Raw genomic sequence first — 21579 nt, 5'->3', positions numbered from 1 at the left:
AATCAAAAAAACAAAACTTTTGACTCCTTTTTCTAATAATTTGAGGGCTAACTTTTTTTCATTGTTTGTATTGTTTGGAAGCAGTTTCGTCGACAATTCTATGCAATTCATCTCTTTTAGGTCTAAACAACTTAAGATGCATATATGCGTTTTTTTTAATACTAAAATCCGACCTAGAGTACAGTACGGAGCTGAGCGCCAAGGAGTGACCTGGCTGCACAGTTGAGATCAATACTACTACACATTAAAAGATTATTTAGCTGCTAAACAAAATTTATCAGGTTATATATGAATAAAGAAAAAATAAATAAACAATCCTTGGACACAATTATATGATGTTGCTGTTGAAAAAATAAATAAAAAAAACAAAACTTTTGACTCCTTTTTCTAATAATTTGAGGGCTAACTTTTTTTCATTGTTTGTATTGTTTGGAAGCAGTTTCGTCAACAATTCTATGCAATTCATCTCTTTTAAGTCTTAACTACTTAAAGATACGTATTCATAAGCTGACTTAAGTGGTTTGAATTCATCTTCAAAAGGTAGGGGTGAAGACTCCTTAGAGAATATAAGTGGTGAGGAGTAGGATCAGTGTGGGCATATACCTCTTTCCGTCAACTGTGTGCTTAGAACTGGGTTTTGGAATATTCAAGATTTTAAAATGAAAAAATAATTTAATGACCACGTTTAGGGAGTTAGATATAGTTTGTGTGATTGAGTCTTGACATAATACTGACGGAAAGTCAGATTCCATAAGTTTCGTCAACAATTATATGCAATTCAAATCTTTCAAGTCTAAAGGACTGAAAGATGGATTAAGATGCATATTCACAAGCTGAATTAAGCGGATTGAATTCATATTCAAAAGGTAGGGGGGGGAGACTCCTTAGAGAATATAAGTGGCGAGGAGTAGGATCAGTGTGGGCATATACCTCTTTCCGTCAACTGTGTGTTTAGAAAAGGGTGCTGGAATATTCAAGGTTTTAAAATGAAAAAATAATTTAATGACAACATATAGGGAGTTAGATAGTTTGTGTGTGATTGAATCTTGGCATAATGCTAAGGATGATCTGCAGTGCCCTTCCTTAAATGATTATTCCTTCTTGGAAGTGAATAGAAAAACCTCCAAGAATAATCAGAATTACGGTGCTGTAATTAAGTTTTTTAGCCAGACGTCATTTTCTTCAGCAGTAAGACTTGCCAGCCGATCTAAAAATATAGTATGGAGTAGATTTAAGTGTGAAAATACCTTTTCATTGTTAGTTCTGTATATCTTGCGCCAAAAAATAGTTCATACTCCTGAAGATACGCGGCTTGTGTTGCATGAAGAAACGCATTTTATAAAACAGAAGTTTCCGGGGGACGTCTGGTTGTGGTAAGTGGTTCTAGTGTATGTATATATATCCAATTTATTAGAGGTAAAACCGATTTTTTTTTTCAGATGAAAATTCAGAAAATACTACCGGACACCTACAGTATCTCAAGGAGCAGTTACGACTTGTCTATGCAAACAAATACCCAGGGGAGAAATTGGTATATATGGTATATGGTATAGGAAATAGATTAGAAATTTGTAATGGAAGATTTGGCAAGGACAAAGGTGGAGGTGAGTACACTTGCTTCTCGGAGCCAAACCATAGTGTCATTGATTATATATATATATCATGAAAAGAGAAATCACTAATGCTACAGCACAAACAAAAAAAAAAAAGAGACAGAAGGAGAAAAGGAAGACTGTTTTCCTAAATTAGTGATTAATATAGACCAGCACTTGAATGAGGCCTTAACCCTACTCATCCATACAATCATATAGGTCAAACAGCATAGCCACACACAATCAACCATAAAGAATAATCCATGGACAGGCAGTCATGTCGTCAATAAGTATAAGTCGTCATTTACCGAACAATAAAAAAAATAATATAGACAAATAATTCAGAGGCAACACCCGACATAAGGGCTCATCAGGAGAATACACTGGCCTATATAGGGTTTCGCCACTCTAAATTCTCTACCCAGCACAGTGTTGTGGCTACCACAGAATATCCATGGCATCCCCGCGTCAGGTATCACCCCCAAAATACATGCCTATGAAAAAAAAAAACAGCAAATGTAAAACAACCAAGTAAAACCAAAACAAGCTTATCCTGTTAATATATCCCTCCCTTTAGCAACAATAGGTAAACTAAATATTATAAATTTTACCAAATCACAAATATTAACACATTGCAAAAAACCTGAATGAACTAAACAATTATAGAATTCATCTTTACCATGTGGCTAATTTTTAAAAAAAAATCCGCTCAATTAGAAACACAATTCAAAATAAATGGCACTGTGACAACATTTCTCGAACCTCCGAAATTAGTTAAAAATTTCTTTAAGTATTTCTAGATAATTCTTTTGATATTTATTTAGAAGTTCGTTATAGTGAAAACTAAATTTTTTAAATTGCCAAGTTAATTTATTTGCAGAAAAACCTCTTGATATCAATTTTTGGCTTAAGATTTTACATCTATTTTTAAAATCAATATAATTACTACAAATCCTTGCATAACGAAGTAACTGTGAGAAAAACGCTGAATATGTGATATTTGAGTGTATATTACTTTCAGGGAATGGGAAACTAATCACTTCAAAATCAAAATCATCCGTTTTATTATACATTTTAAAACTTAAATATTGGGAAGGAGGGGCTAGTTACCGCCAGATAAGGATGAATCATTTATGTCTCGGCTAAGGAGTAGGATGGAACTCCAGGAAATCAAGATTTGGAATCAGGCAGTAAAGAGGTCCGAGACGTTGAAGTTTTATGCCCGGGTTAAAAAGGTTTTTGGTATTGAATATTATTTTAAATTAGATTCACGGGCAGAGACAAGGGATATGATCCCGTGTTTGAGTGAATTGCAAGAAAAAAGTATTTTGAAAGGAAAAGGTTAGCCTCAGATACGGATTACTTTACCCCAGAAGCAATTTCAGAGTTGAGGATTTGGCAAACCTTCAACAGGGTCCCAGCAGCCTTCTCACTTAAAGAGTAATTTCTTTGAGTGATATAACCTTTAGTTCCCGGGGATTCTATAGACGACCTTAAAAATAACAATCATTTACGTTCGTAAATGTGTTAATGAAGTGGTAAAGAAAGGAGAATAATCAAAGCTTGCGTTTTTTGTTACTTTTGTTGCAAGGGGAAAAATATTGACACTTATGTTGTTTACCTTGTGATTTGTATTATCAAATACTGTGTTGCACGCCATTTTTTGGCTTATAATAAATGCATCATTACTATTAAATCTGTTTTTATGAAGTTTATAAAATGTCTCGGGATCCCAAATTTATCCTAAGCTAAATCTGCATGTGTGAACCTTACTTATCTCGCAACGGTATCCTTTTCCTCTTGCGTACAGTACCTTATGTTAAATTATGCACAGGTGAGCCCCTTCTACTTTAACGCCTCTTTAGGCGATATAGAATTTCAAAATAAAAGTGAATATGATGGAATAATGGCAATCAGGTCTATTAAAAAATATTAATAGCAAAATTGGTTCCACAGGACTTTCCTTTGTAGAGATATCGAGTTCCCATCCTAATATCTCTTAAATTAGGACGTTTTGTAGGACACGAATTTATTTTCAAGTTTTTGCAGTAAGTTAGTGCATTTTATCCAATTTGCGCAAATTGTATTTATGAGCTTCATTCATGATCTATCAGCTTCGTTTATGATCTTAATATTACTAATTTCGACTTAGCAAACTGGTAAGCATACGAGATTTGAATTTGGCTTATAAGATCTAAAAAACTCCTCCACGCCTTCTTTTCTTAGTACTACTGCTAACAAATAAAAATTTATTCTTATGTTTGTGTCATTCCCTAACTTGTCATTGGTAGCTACAACACTCAATCAAATGGTCCCAACCACGAGATTTAATGGGTATTTATAGCCGTATTTTAGCGGCAAGAAAGTGGCACGCGTAAAAAACCAATGGAAAGCGATGCAGGCTTTATAAGACCAGCCGTTGAAAATTACACCAACAAGTCGTGGATAACGAGTGAAAAAGCAATTTATTTAAAAAATGATCACGCTTCTATGGTCATAATGAATTCTTATGGATAAAAAGCATTAATAATGGATCTCAGTCGCAATTTTGCAAAGTTAAAAAATGCTATTCATTTCCTGTCACAGCTGGCAATAAAATGATGAAATAAGTCAAAACTGGAAGTCTTGTTAAAATCATGAGCGTATTAATTTAAATTAAATACCAAAAATCACAAGCCAGAAATGGCTTTCCAAGTCCAGACAATTCTTGTTTCTTGCAAACAAGTCTTTCCACTAGTCCCGAAAAAGCCCCCAAGTCTCATCTTGCCTAACATGTTATTCAGTATTTGGAGTGTGACATATAGGATCTTCATTTAGATTACTTTTGGGAGTTGCATCTTGTGCAAGTGTTTTTTTTGTATCTTTTTTTGGGGAGGGGGGTGGCTATTACAAGTTTAGTTGTTATGTTTTTCGGTAATAAATTATTCTTGATTTTCTTTAGATCACTGACTTCTAAAATGAGCACTGGAACTATTCAAGAGGGTGGTGATGGCCTTAAGTGCCATCGTGGTGGTGATAGCCATAAGTGCCATCGTGGTGGTGATGGCCATAAGTGCCATATAGTGATTGCAAATAGTGAACTACAGATGCGTTGCAAATAACGACTTGTGGTGATCTATGATTACTGCAGCTGAAAATAGTGCGAGAATGACTTAAACTGTTATGAGAACACGTTTTGCGCGACAAGCAAAAGTTTTCCGAATTGTGGTAATATTAATTACCACATAAAAATTACCAAATTGAGATAATAATAAAAAAATATAGATTAGAGCATTTCCAATTTTTTAACTGTTTTATATTACCTTTCTATTCCGAGTTCAATCACCAGTTTCATAAGTTCAAACATCAATGTTTGTAATTTATATTTTTCTTTGCAATATATTGCAAAAGATAAAAGCATTAATGTATATATTCTTCTGTTTAATTGCTATTCAAATTTAACAAAAGCTAAGAGCTCATATGGCACTTGTGACGAGGCAAGAAGAGCTAAGAGCCAAGAGCACATATGATATGAGCTCTAACAAAATTCTAAGAATCAATATAATGATTTAAAAGGAAAATCAGAGGCTTAATGCCGCTCAGGATTTAAAATAAGAGCTCTGAGTCACGATGCCCTTCTAAATATCAAATTCATTAAGATCCGTTTACCCACTCGTAAGTTATAAATACCTAATTTTTTCTAATTTTTCCTCTCCCTTTAGCCCCCAGATGGTCGAATCTGGGAAAACGACTTTATCAAGTCAATTTGTGCAGCTCCCTGACACGCCTACCAATTTTCATCGTCCTAGCACGTCCAGAAGCACCAAACTCGCCAAATCACTGAACCCCTCCCCCCAACTCCCCCAAAGAGAGCGAACCCAGTACGGTTACGTTAATCACGTATCAAGGACATTCTCTTATTCTATCCACCAAGCTTCATCCCGATTCCTCCACTCCAAGTGTTTTCCAAAATTTCCCCCTCCAACTCCCCCCAATGTCAAAAGATCTGGTCGGGATTTGAAATAAGAGCTCAGAGACATGAATTCCTTCTGAATATCAAATTTCATTAAGATCCGATCACCTATTCGTAAGATAAAAATACCCCAATTTCCACGTTTTCCAAGAGTTCCGGTTTCCCCATCCAACTCCCCCCAATGTCACAGGATCTGGTCGGAATTTAAAATCAGAGCTTTAAAGCACAAGATCCTTCTAAATATCAAATTTCATTAAGATCTGGTCACCCTTTCGTAAGTTACAAATACCTCAATTTTCAAAATTACCCCCCCCCCCCAACTCCATCTGGTCCGGTTATGTCAGTCACGTATCTTAGACAGGTTTTTATTCTTCCCATCCAGTTTCATCCTGATCTCTCCGCTTTAAGTATTTTCTAAGATTCCCCCCCCCCAATGACACTGGATCCAGTTGAGATTTAAAATGGGAGATCTGAGTTACAAGGTCCTTCTAAATATGAAGTTTCATGAAGATCCGATCACTCCTTCGTAAGTTAAAAACACGCCATTTTTTCTAATTTTTCAGAATTAACCCCCCCCCCAATAAAGGGGATCCGTTCCAATTATGTAAATCCCGTATCTAAGACTTCTTTTTTTTCCAACAATTTTCATCCCGATCCCTCCAATCTAAGCGTTTTCCAAGATTTTAGGTTTCCCCCTTCCAACTCCCCCCCCCAATGTCACCAGATTCGGTCGGGATTTAAAATAAGAGTTCTGAGACACAATATCCTTCTAAATATTAAATTTCATTGAGATCCGATCACCCGTTCGTAAGTTAAAAATACCTCATTTTTTCTAATTTTTCAGAATTACCCCCCCCCCCCCCCAACTACGCCAAAGAGAGCGGATCCGTTCCGGTAATGTCAATCATGTATCTAGGACGTGTGCTTATTTTTACCATCAAGTTTCATCCCGATCCCTCCGCTCTAAGTGTTTTCCAAGATTTTAGGTTTCCCCATCCCAACTCCCCCCCCCCCAATGTCACCAGATCCGGTCGGGATTTATAATAACAGCTCTGAGACACGATATCCTTCCGAACATCACACTTCATTAAGATCTGATCAACGGTTCGTAAGTTAAAAATACTTCAATTTTTCTATTTTTTCCGAATTAACGGGCCCCCCACTCTCCCCCAGATGGTCAAATCGGGAAAACGACTATTTCTAATTTAATCTGACCCAGTCAGTGATATGCCTGCCAAATTTCATCGTCCTAGCTCACCTGGAAGTGCCAAAAGTAGCAAAACCGGGACCGACAGACAGAATTTGCGATTGCTATATATCACTTGGTTAATACCAAGTGCCATAAAAAGAATAAATCTTCAGAAGAGGGGGGGGGGGTCTGAGTATATTTTCAGAAAAGGATGTGATGGGCCACCTACCACTCTCCGGTAGGTAGGTTCTGACTATTAGGAGATAGAATACATTGAAACTCACCATTGCAAATCCCACATCAGCTTTTTTCAAAGCTGGACCATCATTAGTGCCATCTCCTGTGACAGCAACAACTTCTCTGTTATCAGTCAACTTACTATCTATTATTCCTTTCACAAGTGTGTATTTGTCCGTGGGAGACGACCTCGCAAGAACTTTTAATCGAGGCCAAACTTTGTCTAATAAATCTTGTTGAACCTAAAAGTAAATAATTTTAAGCAAAGGGTAGCCACTGAGAACCGAAGAGACACAATCCGAGAATTGGAGAATTGAGGGAATCTTTTGTTCTAGCATCTCTTGAGTTTATTTGAAATGAATATATCTATTATATTAAGTTATTTATTTACTTTTTACAAAATTGTTAATTATTAAGTTTTTATTGTTTTTAGAAAAATAAATTATTTCATTTATATTTAATAATGCGAATTGAATTTTATAAATTGTTTTTAATAATAATTTATTAATTTAACTAATTATTAGTTAATTAAGAAACGTAATAATTATTATCAATTATTTAGTTGTTAACGTGTTAATCTTATTAAATATATGAATTATATTAAATAAAATTTTACAAAGATAATTGGGATGAATGGCTGAACAGATCATTACTAAGTAATGAAACCAAAATACAATCAGTGAGCATTTCAGTTACAACATATTAAAAAAAAACTTCGTTTCAGCTTCAAAATAAAGTTAACATTAACACCAAAGCAATTGTGATCAATTTTTGAATTTTGACCAAAAAAATAACTTAAAATAAATAAAAGAATAATTAACTTATTCCTGGGTAAATTTAAAATGAAAAATTATGTAAAAAAAATAACGACACGCTCATTCATTTTGGGATAAAAACTAGAAGTTAGAAAGATCCACTTTGAAAGCCATGGTCAAGCCTAAAACACGTCGTAAAAGAGAAGTCAGTTTCGTTGGAAACAGGCAAGATGAAATTTTTTTTATTACTAAGCCTTTCAGGGAATTTGACTTTTCTCAAAATTTCCAAATAAATTGTTGATATTTTCATATAACTGTGTAAGAGTTACTGGAAACTATTAAGGACGTTGGAAACCTCTTACGATTAAGGGATTCTGTCGAGAAGGAATGGATGGGGGGGGGGCGTAGAAGCAAATAAAAACTTCCCAAGTGTATCCAGAACAGCATATTATGGAATATTCTTTAGACAAAAAATTTGACAAATTCAAGGAAAACGGATAATAAATTTGACATAATGGAGCGTATTTAGAGAAAAACTTATAAATCCAAAAATATTTACATAACTAAGCATTATTGCAACTAATTTCAGCAAATAAGTGGAATAATGGTCTTTGATTCTTTTTTAAAGATACAAATAAAATGCTATAAATTCTGCAATTCCGTGAATGCTATAAATAAGATAAAGGAGATTACGTACTCCTAACTCTGATATGAGAGTTTGGCTTTAATGCAAGAGAAGGAGACAAAAAATATATTCGTAATAACAAGTTCTCAATGTTAACTGCCGACAAAAGTCAGAAAATCAAAATTGATCGCTATCAAAATCATATAAATGATAGAAATCTAGGCTAATTTATATAAATGTTATTCTTGCAAAAGACCAATCTTAGAATGTTTGCCAAGAAAAAGAGATTATTTTTCCTCAGAAAAGGAAAGAAAGAGAGGGAAAGATATATGTTTACAGGTGCAAAGAGGTCCAGCCATTGTAGAAGGAGGGATACTTTTTCCAGGGAGAAAGGGCAGAAATACAAAGAACGCATTCTCTCTTGAAAGTCAAAGTTAGACTTCAAATAAGAAGTTTCTTTAATTGCAAGGAACCGCATTAAAACTTAAACAAATAAAATGTTGTCGTTCAAAATCTTTGGCCTTAAAAATGCAATTTTTGAGATACAAATACAGATAAATATAGAAAGAGAAGGAGAGAGATAAAGAGAAGGGGAGAATAAGGGGGAGCGAGAGAGAGGGAGAGAGAGAGAAAGAGAGAGGGAGGGAGAGAGAGAGAGGGAGCATTCACTGACATTTAAGCACAGCTTCAAGATTACACATACAAAAGAACCTAGAAGCAAGTCTATACCATGTTGAGCAGATTTGACGGAGATTAATGGTAGAATTCTGAAATCTGGGATACTTTTAAGAGTAATATATCTAGTAGGTAAAAAAACAACGAACCTTTATCTGCTTTTTAAAACACAATTTCGAGAAAAATATGACAATATAAAGAGTAAATAAAATCACTTGATGGTTTAAGTTTTAATTATAAAGTTAATAGACTGCATGTTTTTCGTTGTAAAATTTATATCTCTCCAAACATCTTTACGAACAGTCAAAAACTAGTTTTTAATTTTGTAAAGCCCACAGAGTCTAAACAAAATATGGGACACCTTTACTGGTATATCAAATAAGTATTTTCTCGGTATCTATCTAGTGCGCATTAAGGCTTCTTCCAAATTTTTAAGTTAACATTTCAGAAGTCAACATTTTGAACCAGTTTTAAATTTGTAATTTTGGATTCAGAATTTTTAACAGGCCAGGTAGAAACATGATGTAGGTCTTGTTGGAGCATTCCTTGGAAATACTAATAGTCACTGAAAATGTTTAGGTGCAACCTCAGCGTGAACACAGTTCTGCACTGTAACGTAAACACAAATCCCATGAACACAACCTTTAAACACAATACCCCCCATGTGTAAAGCTATAAACGTGAGAAAAGGGCATTTTCAAAATTTATCCACCTCTCAAATTCTTCCAGTTGAGGTTTGGTGCCTCACACCTCAACTGCCTCACCTCTTTTTTCTCTGGTACTCTGCTTTTTTCTCATACTAATAGCCACTGAAAATGTTAAGGTGCAACCTGCACCTTAACGTAAACTCAAATCCCATAAACACAACCTTTAAACACAATACTCTCCATGTGTAAAGTTATAAACGTGAGAAAAGATATTAAAAGATCTAAGCTCATGTGGGAAACGGATTTTTTATTAAAGATCTAATTATTGATTTTCCTTCGAGTTTCATTAATTATTATTATTTACATTTGTACTTACGATTGATAACTGTTATTATTTACTATTATTTGTATTCAAAGTAATAATGCATAATAATCACAATAAAACTTTCCATTAATTTTGACAAAAATTTAATTTAATTTTCCATTAATTAATTTTTCCATTAATTTAGCATCTATTTATTAAAATAGGTTTAGTTATTATTTTTTTCATATTTATAGGTTGGCTTACCTCTCCGTTTTGGTCCCTAACAGCCTTGTTGAAGTCCTTCCCCTCAAGAATAAGACAATCTTGATCCTTGGTAACGATTCCACATTTCATTGCAATAGATCTAGCTGTATTTATGTTATCTCCAGTAACCATTCTTACAGTAATTCCAGCACGCTGACACATTCGTATCGCTTCCGGTACCTATAACATAGAATAAAGTATGTTTATTTATTGCAATATCTTTGAGCTAAGACGACCATTTCAATATAGAAAAAAAATGAATTAGACAACAAAAGGAGCTAAAAAAGATGACAAAAATAAGAATCAACAATAGCAAGAACAATTTCAAGGTCAGCACATTGAGATATGAGTTTGCAGAAAACATCAGGAAATAAAATCAATGACTAAAATGACAAATCTCGGCAACGTATTCGTAAAAGAACACAAAAACCCATCTGGTCAATGGACCCTTATTTAAAGTCGATAAAAAATAAAGCGAAACTGTGGCTCCAAATATGGAATGAATGTGGTCGGCCACGTTTTGGGTGTGAGGCTGATCTCAAATGTAAAACTAAAACCGAATATAAACTTTATCTGAGGTCGGCACGCTAACGTGGTATGGATTTCCCTGTGAGTAGGAAAGATTCGCGAAAAGTGATAAATTCAGACAAGTTAAATGATAATACTATGACAAGTAACTGCCTTCCACCTTCAGCTTGGTATAAACATTATTCTTCGATTTTTTTCGGTGATTAACTATTCAGTGCATTCTGTATATACTCGCCTTCTTACCCCCCCCCCCCTGTTTAGTACAACGCTTTCGCAACGACATAAAGCGCCCATATCTTCTTCTTCCGTAATTGATGCTGTGAAAAGTTTAAGATCTGATTCAATAGATAAGTATGGTATTTCTAAGATGCATATGTCGATTGATTGCACCCCCTCCCCCTTATATCTCACCTTCAGCTTCTTTTTCAAATGTATATGTACTTCAAGCGTACTTGAGAGTTTACTGTGTGGCACTGTTTCGTCAATTTTAAAAAGGGGAAAGTCACCGACTGATTGTTCTTGCTATCGATCAGTTTTCTTGTAATATTAGCAAAGTTTTTGAGTATTTCCTTCAACCTTTTTTGACTAAAAATATTCATGAGAGTGAGAACCAATTCGGTTTTCGGCGTGGGGTGGATTGTCAGCATGCGTATAAGATTATGTCTTCTTTATTGGCTGATAATTCTTCCAACGGAAATGGTCTTTATATTTGTGCTTTGGATCTTTCGAAAGTGTTTCATAGTGTGGTCCATAGTCAACTCCTTTTTCTCTGTATAATTCTGGGATCAATCTCTCTGTTATAATACTTCTGAGGTTTTAGTATTCAAATTCTTTTCTTCAATTAAGATCTGCACCAGACACTATTATAAGGGTACGAAGAGGAGTTAGGCAGGGTGGTGTTCTGTCACCTAGGCTTTTTAAGATTTGTATTTCTAGTGTGCTGGGTAAAATTTCTCTTTTTCGGCGCGGGGTGGATTGTCAGCATGCGCATAAGATTCTGTCTTCTTTATTGGCTGATAATTCTTCCAAGGGAAATGGTCTTAATATTTGCGCTTTGGATCTTTCGAAAGTGTTTTATAGTGTAATTTATAGTCAGTTCCTTTTTCTCTGTATAATCCTGGGGTCAATCTCTCTGTTATAATGCTTCCTAGGTTTTGGTATTCAAATTATTTTCTTTCAAATTCTATATCAGGTACATACCTTTCTGGTCTTACGTATGTTTCTTATCTTATGTATGCTAACGACTTATTTCTGATTAACCGTTCCAAAAAGGGTCTCTCTTAAATGGTCTCTATAGTTTATGATGCTTTCTCTGATATTGGCCTTTCACTTAATATAGATAAATGTGAGTTTCTTCCCTATAACTGTACTACTACTACTCCCCTTCACTGTAATTGCTTCACTATCCCTCTTGTTGATTGTATTCGTTGGCTTGGTATCTCTATTACTAACAATCTTTCGAGCTTACGTCAGCGTACTATTTGTGATATAAGTAAAAAGATTCAGATTGGCTATGCAAAGATTGTTGCAAACAGAGGGAAGTATAATAGACGTGTGCTGGCCAAACTTTATTCTACTTTCTGTGATCATTCTGTCCTTTATGCTTCAGATCTTTTCTCCCGTCTTAATAATTGTAATTTAAGAAGAATTCAGATAAATTATTTCAAATTTTGGAAATTTCTTCTGTATTTTCCACCTTGGACAAAAAACCGGATTCTTGTTAACAAAATTCCAGTCCCTGATATAACTTTAAAGTTGGAGATTCTACACAGAAAACTCTCCAGTACAGCTTCAGCGCGAATATCCCCCCACCACCGTCTTACCCGTTTCTTTCGTTGATTGTGTGTTTAATTGTTTTTCTCTTTGTATTTTTTTATATTTTTATTCTTTCTCAGCCGTATTCACTTTATGTAACTATTTGGCTCTTAATTCAATAAACTAATTAAGACTATTATTATTTTCAGTTAAGTTTAACCATCAGTTTATATAACTTGATTAGCTTAATTTAAGAATTATTTAATAATTTCAATTATTGTTCGTATAAGAAAAAAAAATGATGTCCCACCTTTGTTAGTAAAATATAATCTTTGGCACTGATAATCAAAAAGCATAACCAATGTCTATAAAAACTGGTTAAAAGCCAAAAGTCGATGTCCATCAACAGTGACTACGAGTCCTCGGTAACGTACTTGAGAATTGGCCGTAGATCATAGTAAGTGTCTATATTGGTTACTTATGACTTATCAGGGGCAGTCCATTTTTCCCTCTAATAAAAGTACCTTTCCTTTTCGCTTCTTAAGGAGCTGTTGTGATAGGAGACTTTCAAATAGGCTGTCTCTTAAATAATTTATAACTAATTATTAGTAAATACCGACGGAGACCATACTGCCTTTCCATCACAAACACCAAAAACAAGAAGAACAACAGGGAATTTCTCAAGACAGTGAGAAACAAATTAGAACGAATATTTCAGCCCTATGTCCAAGGGCCGTCCTCAGCAATACAAATAAGAAAAAACAACTTACAAGAAGATAAAATCAGTAAAACTAAAATGAACAGTCCCAGCATCCTTACCTCAGCGAAGTTCAACCAGGACTGATAAATAAATTGTGATGAAACAAGGCAATTCATTGAAATGAAAGAAAATGATTTAAAAGCACGTTTTTAATGCCAGCCTAGCTTTTTTCGCTGCTGATCTCATAGGTCTATTTGTGACAGGTTCTGTGTTAAAATCTATTGGTTTATTGGTTTTTCTGTGTTAATATCTATTCAGGTTTTTAGGTACGGTGCAACAACCAGGGAGTGGAAAGAAGATCTTCAACGTTTTCTTTATCCTTTAATTGTTAGTTTAGTTTATGAATACTTAAAATTTTCGGGCTAAATCAGCCACGTGATATAGTAAGATTTGTTAAGTTTGGTAAGTATACTGTTTGGTTACTACACAATAGAATATTTACCAATTCTATTCGTAAATGTTGCTAGTTCTAGAAGTAGGTTAAAATCTCTGTTTTGGTGAGTACTAAGCATCGGCACTGTTCCTGTTTTTCAGAAAAACTGAAAAACAGATAAAGAAAAAAAAAGAACAGAAACAGGTCCATCAAAAACAGGTGACCTGTTTCTCCTTTCTGTTCTGTTTTTTGGAAAAAAACAGAAACAGAAACAGGTTAAACAGAAACAGAAGTAAACACAGAAACAAAAATAAAACAGAACAGAAACAGGTCCGTCAAAAACAGGTGACCTGTTTCTCATTTCTGTTGTTTTTTTTTTCCTTTTTTTTTGAAAAACAAAAACAGGTTAGACAAGAACAGATACAGAAGTAAAAACAGAAACAAAAAAAACGATGAAAAAAGGAAGAGAACCAGAAAAAAACTGAACAGAAAAAGGATCGTCAAAAACAGGTGACCTGTTTCTCCTTTCTGATCTTTTTTTTTTTGGATTAACAGAAAGAATAGACAAAATAGAAACAGTACCGATGCTTAGTGAGTACATTATTTCCTAGCGATTCTGTTTCGAGGGATTTCTCATTCTTTTTTTTTGCATGTTTAGTGAGAAATGATTAGGTCAATTTTCTTGTCATTTTTTTAAACTCATCCGGAGCCGATTTTATCTGTAAAGTATGCAGTTCAAACTAGACTCAAGCCCTACATAGAATTTTACACTACATGAGCCTGTGCTGTGTTATGGGAGAGTCAATACATCAGCGAAAAAAAAAGAACTTCTGGAAAAGCAATTAATTATTTTCAACATAAATTAATAAAAAAAATTCCTAGAAAGCCTTTCATACTTGATCAGAGCTTGAATCTCCCTCTCCTTCCGCATTTTTAATTTTTGAATAGTTCGCTTATAATGGTTATGATGATTTTAGACGGTGACGATAATGGTTTTATGGATTTTTACGTTTGCCTAGTGAGAAAGGACTTCTGTAAGTGAGGAAACATAAGTTTACTTAGCCAATTAGCATACAAAATTAGGTACGTAGTGTGAAACCCGCTTAAAGATGTAAAACAAAAACAGGTGAGATTCACCAACACTACATTTGTGAACAGCGGAAAAAAGAAAAATCATAAAAAATGTACAAACAACAACAAAACACGATAAGTCCCACTTGTGGATAAAATCAAAATTACAAACGACTGCAACGCCAATCCCGTATCCCACTCGTAAACTATTAAGTCGAATAATATTCAACTTTCAAGCATAAAGTTTGTGATTGAAAAATCAGAGTTGAGATTAAAAGCAGAACTTTATGAAATTAGGGAAGCTGGAAGCCTAGAACAGCAGTTTTCTTCCATTTACAAATAAAACGAAATGAAAATACAGAAAAACGGATAAAGTATTCCAAATAATACAGTGGGAATTAATAAAAAAGCCTTTTTTTTTCACTGATAATAACAAAAGCCAGGCTTCACACACTGAGCTTCCATCAACGGAAATAAAAATAATAATAATAATAAACGAACAAACTAGACTGAAGGCTTCCAGACGGGAAGCAAAAATATTCTGATTTTCATTATTAATAGTGAAAAAAGGACTTTACTATTTTGTGCCACTGTATTATTTGAAATATTATACCCATTTTCTAATATTTTTATTTCGTTTTGTTTGTAAGCAACAGTTGGGAACAAATTAGTGTTGATACAAGATTTTCAAAACCGCTTTCTTGTCCTTTTATTTTCACATTTCTGCATAACAAGTATGACATCAAAATAAAGGAAATAAGATTTGATTCATAAACATGGCTCATTTTATCGACAGATGTGACTACAATACGGCTAGGATATATGTACTTGATCTTTTCTACTTAGGCATAAACCAACAGATCGAGTAGATAAGTGTCGCTCATAGGTGTCGCTGATCGTCTCTACTGACGTAAATACGAACAGCACCTATTTGATCTTTCACATAAGTGCTAAACATTTCTTGCTTTTTTTTAATTTGCACTTATTTGATCACCTGTCTTTTTTATTTATCTTTCCCCTACTTGATCACCTGTTTGATTTTCACAGAGGTGCTATACATTTCTTTCTTTTTAATTTGCACTTATTTAATCACCTTTTTTTTATCTTTTCCCTACTTGATCTTTCGCATATGTGCTATACATTTCTTTCTTTTTTTTAATTTGCACTGATTTGATTACTTATCTTTTCTATTTATCGTTCCCTTAATTCATCACCTAATTGATCTTTGGCAGAGGTGCTATACATTTCTCTCTTATTCTAAATTTGCACTTATTAATCACCTCATCGCCTAACTCAGCTGTTCTGTGGATTTGGTGGCAGTCTATTGACTACCACAATAGGATATAATGATAATCTATTATGGTATCTACTCAGCTGTTCTGTGGATTTGGTGACAGTCTATCGACTACCACAATAGGATATTATAGTAATCTGTTATGGTATCTACTCAGCTGTTCTGTGGATTTGGTGACAGTCTATTGACTACCACAATAGGATATTATGGTAACCTATTATGGCATCTACTCAGCTGTTCTGTGGATTTGGTGGCAGTCTATTGACTACCACAATAGGATATTATGGTAATTTATTATGGTATCTACTCAGCTGTTCTGTGAATTTGGTGGCAGTCTAATGACTACCACAATAGGATATTATGGTAATCAATTATGGTATCTACTCAGCTGTTCTGTGGATTTGGTGGCAGTCTATTGACTATCACAATAGGATATTATGGTAAACTATTTCGTCGGTGCTGGATAATCGTGTCCTGCCCTTGACAATGTGCTGGAAAAGAGTACACCCTCATTTAACTACATCTAAGTACTAATATCAACAGAAAAAGCAGTTCTTCCGCTTTTTAGATTAGTTTTTTTACTACTCTAAAGTCTCTAGACTGTTTTGCGAGTACAACTTTTCCATTTCTTATTATTACTGTGTGTTTCTTTATTTTTTTGTCATATGTTAAAGAATCACTTTCTAAAATACTGGAAATAACAGAAAGTCATTTCGATAACACTGTATCCGATATACGCTGTTTCAGCCCCCCCCCCTCTTCAAAACTGAATTTTTCACCATTCCATTATGGATCATTTAACTGTTATATTTTCCTGTGTCTTTCTTTCTTCTTTTCCTACAGAATCTTGAAAACCCTTTCAATAACAATTTTTTCCCTCTTTATTTTCGTCGGCTCCCTCCTCTATGAAATTTTCTTTCGTCTAGCACCTTGAACATAGTTTACTATTTGGAGCATAGTTTTACTACTGTACTTTTGGAATAGAAAAACTCCCCTAAACAGTCCTACAATCTCCTCTCCTCCCACACAGAACTTCAGTATCTATAACTTCTTTAGTATTTCGATTAGTGTCTTAAGTCTATTTCTAGAGGCAGAGTATATTCCCTTATTAACCCAAACAAAATGCGAAAAATATGTCCCTTAAAGACATTTTCATTATCAAAAACAGGGATTCGCTTGGAGACATTGACATTGTTGCTTCAAAAGATTGTCATTGTCAAAAACAGGGATTTCGTTCACGACATTGTCATTACGTTTTGGAAATATTGCTAGTGTGCTCTGCTTTGAGACACTGTCATTGCCAAAAACAAGGCAATTTTCCTTCACATTGTAAGTTGCATGTTTACTTTTAAACCCTTCTTTTCACAGGCCAAAATGCCTTTTTGGAAATTACTTGTCTTTCTCTTTATTTTCTATTTATGAACAAACCGTCTTATTATGTTAATCAAATGAGGGAGAACTTACCTCAGGTCTGACAGGGTCTTCAATACCAACTATACAAAGACAGGTCATATTGTCAACAATAAAATTTTCATCGTCCCAGTTAGGTTCACTGTCTATCCTAACCTGATTTATCTCTGCTTTTCCAGGGACAAAATCTCTGAAAAATAAATACTCCATAAACAATAAAGGATGGCAAAAAAAGAAGAAGAAATGATGATGCCTAACATGGCGAGCTTCAAAGGACATATATCTGGCATATTTGAAATTGATATCTGACATTTTTAGAGTTTCAAAGGACAGCAAAAAAAACAAAAAAAAAAAAAAAACAATTCTCAAGAATAGGATTGAATGAAGTTCAAACACATCAAGGACGGTAAAAAAAAGTAAAAAAAAAAAAAAAAAATTTAAAATAACAACGAATGATAACACCTTAAACGTGGTATCAATATTGTCAGGTTCTAAAGCGTAAAACAATAAAAAAATGAAGATCCTCCTGAGCCATTGCTGGCGCATAGGGTGTCGAGTGAAATGTTGACATATTTTCTGTCAATATACTGCTTCCCCCTTCCTCGACCGTGAATTAACCTGAGAGAGAACCTCCAACAGGTTGAACCCAACCCACCGTGAATTAGCATGAGAGGGTTGACTCTAGTTCAGCATTGTCGAGTGATAGCCATGAGAGGAAAATTTTCAAGTAAGTCAACCCGTAGTCTACCTGCGTGTGTCCCCAGCGAGAACCTCCAACAGGTACAACTCTAGTTCGGGTAACAACGGCAATCAAAGGGATAAAATTAACCCTTGACTGGGCTGCCCACTTAATTGAACAATCTGTCTTGGCTTCTTTCTACAATTGGCCATGACTTTGACTTTTCCCACAACTATTCCCTTTTTTTTTAAATTCAAAAATCAGTGTCGAGTCGACATTTCAGTTGCTGAGTGTTTTTTACAGGGACAAGTAGCAAGCTTGTCGCCCAACCTTGCTGCAGCGAAGATCGAAGCCAGGTGCTCCGTTTGGAGCTCCGAACTATTTGGCTTCCGAACTGGTCAATCCAGCGTTTAAACTTTAACTTTTTAAGCAATTCAACTTTCACTACCATATTTTTTTTCAAGCCTTAGCATTCGAAAATAAGTATTTATTGTCCAAGTTCTGCTACACTTTCAAATAAAAATATAAAAAAAAAACTTATAGCAACCGATAATGGTCATCACAACATTAAAAAACATTAATTGTTTTTTGGTCATCATTTTGGTCAATTGTTGGTCACTTTTTTCATCTTTTTGGTCACTCCGTTTTGCTAAGCAGAGCATCAATCCACTGGGATAGAACAGGTAAAAAAAAAAGGTAGAAAGAGGAGAGAATGATAACAATCGCAATGTCAAAAACTTAAAGACAACATCCAAGATTTTATAATTCTAAAGCACATGGAAAGAAAGCTTTCTCAAGAACAGATTTCTCTAGGATTGAACATTGCTCGAAACACTAAGGAAGGAAGAAGGAAAAAAACGATTAAAAAGAGGAGCGAATGACAATGCCACTAATACAGGATCAATATCGCCATGTATAATATGGTCATAATTTCATAGCAATGACTTGTGACATTTGTGAACAGTTTTAATAATTTCAGGAAAGAAGCCAAAATAAAAAAAAAATCAACAGAAAAGACCCTCAACATTATACGTGGAGTTAACATCATCACACCGAAAGCCAAAGACCCCAATTTGGCATTCGCACGCTTTTGAAGCATAGGGGAAAAAAGTTTCAAAACTGTAACGCCGGGTAATCTTTTAAGTTGAATAGGTTTGTTGAATAAGTTTAAACTGAATACTTCCTAAATTTAGTCTCAATCATGGCCAGTCGATCTACCTATTATGAAGTCTAACATCTACCCGGTCTATCTACTAATGACAGCTATTCAATATACGTTCGAATCACCCGGTTTTTTAACCTCTGTCTACAACATCTAAATTTCATAGGATACATTTTCCCTTCTCTTTTATAGTCAGTCATAACAGTGGCCAGTCTATCTACTTTTTATGAAATGAAGCAGTCCCTCATTTATAAACAAACCTCATTTTCAAAAAATAAAAATAATTGACACGCATTTTAGTTTTCATTGCGAGCAAATGTAGGTTCAAGTAGAACAGAACATTCATAAGCCGAAAATTCCGTAAAAAAAAAAAAAATAAAATAAAAAAGCCCGTTTTGCATATGTTTTTTTTCTGATTTTACCAATAGTTATATAATATCAAAGAAGAAACTGATTTAAACACATAAATTAGAAAAGTTGTCTTGAAAAGGAAAAGGCTCTTCAAGATCAATTTATTTTCTGTTAATGACAGGTATTCAAGATGTGTTCAAATTATCCAGATTTTTTTATTCTCTATCTCAGAGATCTAAATTTCATTGGCTACATTTTCCCTTCTATTTTATAATTAGTCTTAACCATGGCCAGTCTATCTACTTTTTATGAAGTGAAGCAGTCCCTACATAGGAAGACCTCATTTTCGAAAAAAAAATTGATACGTCTTTTGGTTTTCATTACGAGCAAATGTAAATGTCGAGTAAAAATGAACATAAATATAAACAACAAATTAAGTGAACAAACAAAAAAGAAAAGTGGACAAGAATTTGCTGCAACATGCAATAACTAGAATAGTATACTGTAGGAAATACCTGGATCAAAATTGTTTATCTTTTTACTTTTAGCCATATAATATTAAAGAAGAAACTGATTTAAACGCTTAGAAAAACGGAATTAGAAATTTATCCTGAAGAGAAAAGTACAAGGCTCTTCAAAATAATTTTTTTTTTCTTTTAACGACAGCTATTCAATATATGTTCGAATTACAGTTGTTTTTTCCTTTGTCTCAGAGATCTAAATTTCACAGGCTACATCTGATTTTCGTTCAAACAAATTTTCGTTCAAACAAATTTTCGTTGAGACAGGCGAAATTTAGTATTGCTATAGCTCTTTATCTAATCACAAAATCTTATAAAATTCATTGCATTATTTGCATCAAATATCAAATAGTTTAAAGGAAAATACACATTACCATTTTCTCGTTTCATTGGGTTTCACCTCATCTTATTTAAACCTTAAATATTCCCTAGCAAATTAAATCAACAAATGATGAGTTAGATAAAAAGATTTTCAAAGGAGTCTTAATGAAAGAAGAGAAATTCTAATTATGCGAAACAGGGTAAAAGGGTTTTAAGATGACAATTTTGATCTGATTCCACGTAAAGACTTTCAATGAGTGTTAAGCTTCTCATGTAGACTTTTCCAAATTTAAGAACAAAAATTTACCATTGTCATTTTCACGACATGTTGAGTTTCATTTGATCTGTCGTTAATTTGCGCTTGCCCTAACTATCCTTTAACAAATCAAATTAACTAAGAACAAGATCAGATATTACGATTTTTGAAGGAGACTTGATGAAAGAGGGGAAATCTTAATCAAGGAAAACGACTTTGAAGACGATCTTAATACAATTTTTTAATTATTAATTAATGCTTCATGAATTTTAGTGGGATGCTGGCGTAGTGGCGTCCCAAAATTCTGAAGTTGTTACTTATGCAGGATTCAAAAAACTTATTAATGAGAAGTTATATTATTTATTATTAGAAGTTATAATTATTATTATTAACTTATCAATAGGAAGTAAAACAGCGTTTATGAACCTTTATTTTTCAGATCCTTATTTGAGCATAAGCTACCAATTGAACATTGTAATATCACAAAGGTTAAAATTAAATTTCCGTGCAATGTAACTTAAGGTTTGAATTTGTTATATCTGACAAAATCAATAATGTAGGTACCCCCTCACACACCTTTTAAGAAGTGAATTACAGGATCGCAAAGCTTACAATCGCAACAACTTCATCGATTGGAGGGGAAGAGGCTGTCAAGTTAAAAGAGTCGACAAAAAATCGCTTAAGATGCACATGTGTCTTATGTGACCCCTCTCTTTCTTAGGGCAAAACCAGCGTGACCCTATGAGCAGGCAATAGGTCACTCCATGCTAAAAGAGGTGATTTTAAAATCATCCCAGATCGACCATCTTTAGCTTTCATCAACTTGGATATGGGCATATGTCAACATGTTCTAATAAG

General features: G+C 34.1%; 1 protein-coding gene across 1 annotated transcript in view; it reads right to left on the bottom strand.

Annotated features, from left to right (window-relative positions):
- Positions 1–21579, bottom strand: part of LOC136032553 (plasma membrane calcium-transporting ATPase 2-like) — a 342097-nt gene that overhangs the window by 57115 nt on the left and 263403 nt on the right. The window contains exons 23-25 of the mRNA XM_065712822.1: positions 17486–17621; positions 10241–10420; positions 7018–7212 (exon numbers count right to left, since the gene is read on the bottom strand). Of these exons, the coding sequence (XP_065568894.1) occupies positions 7018–7212; positions 10241–10420; positions 17486–17621 (511 nt within the window). The remainder of the gene's footprint in view (positions 1–7017; positions 7213–10240; positions 10421–17485; positions 17622–21579) is intronic.

Source organism: Artemia franciscana, chromosome 11 (genome assembly GCF_032884065.1).
Source record: "Artemia franciscana chromosome 11, ASM3288406v1, whole genome shotgun sequence".
Classification (NCBI taxonomy): domain Eukaryota; kingdom Metazoa; phylum Arthropoda; class Branchiopoda; order Anostraca; family Artemiidae; genus Artemia; species Artemia franciscana.
This window is presented reverse-complemented; position numbering and strand designations above follow the sequence as displayed.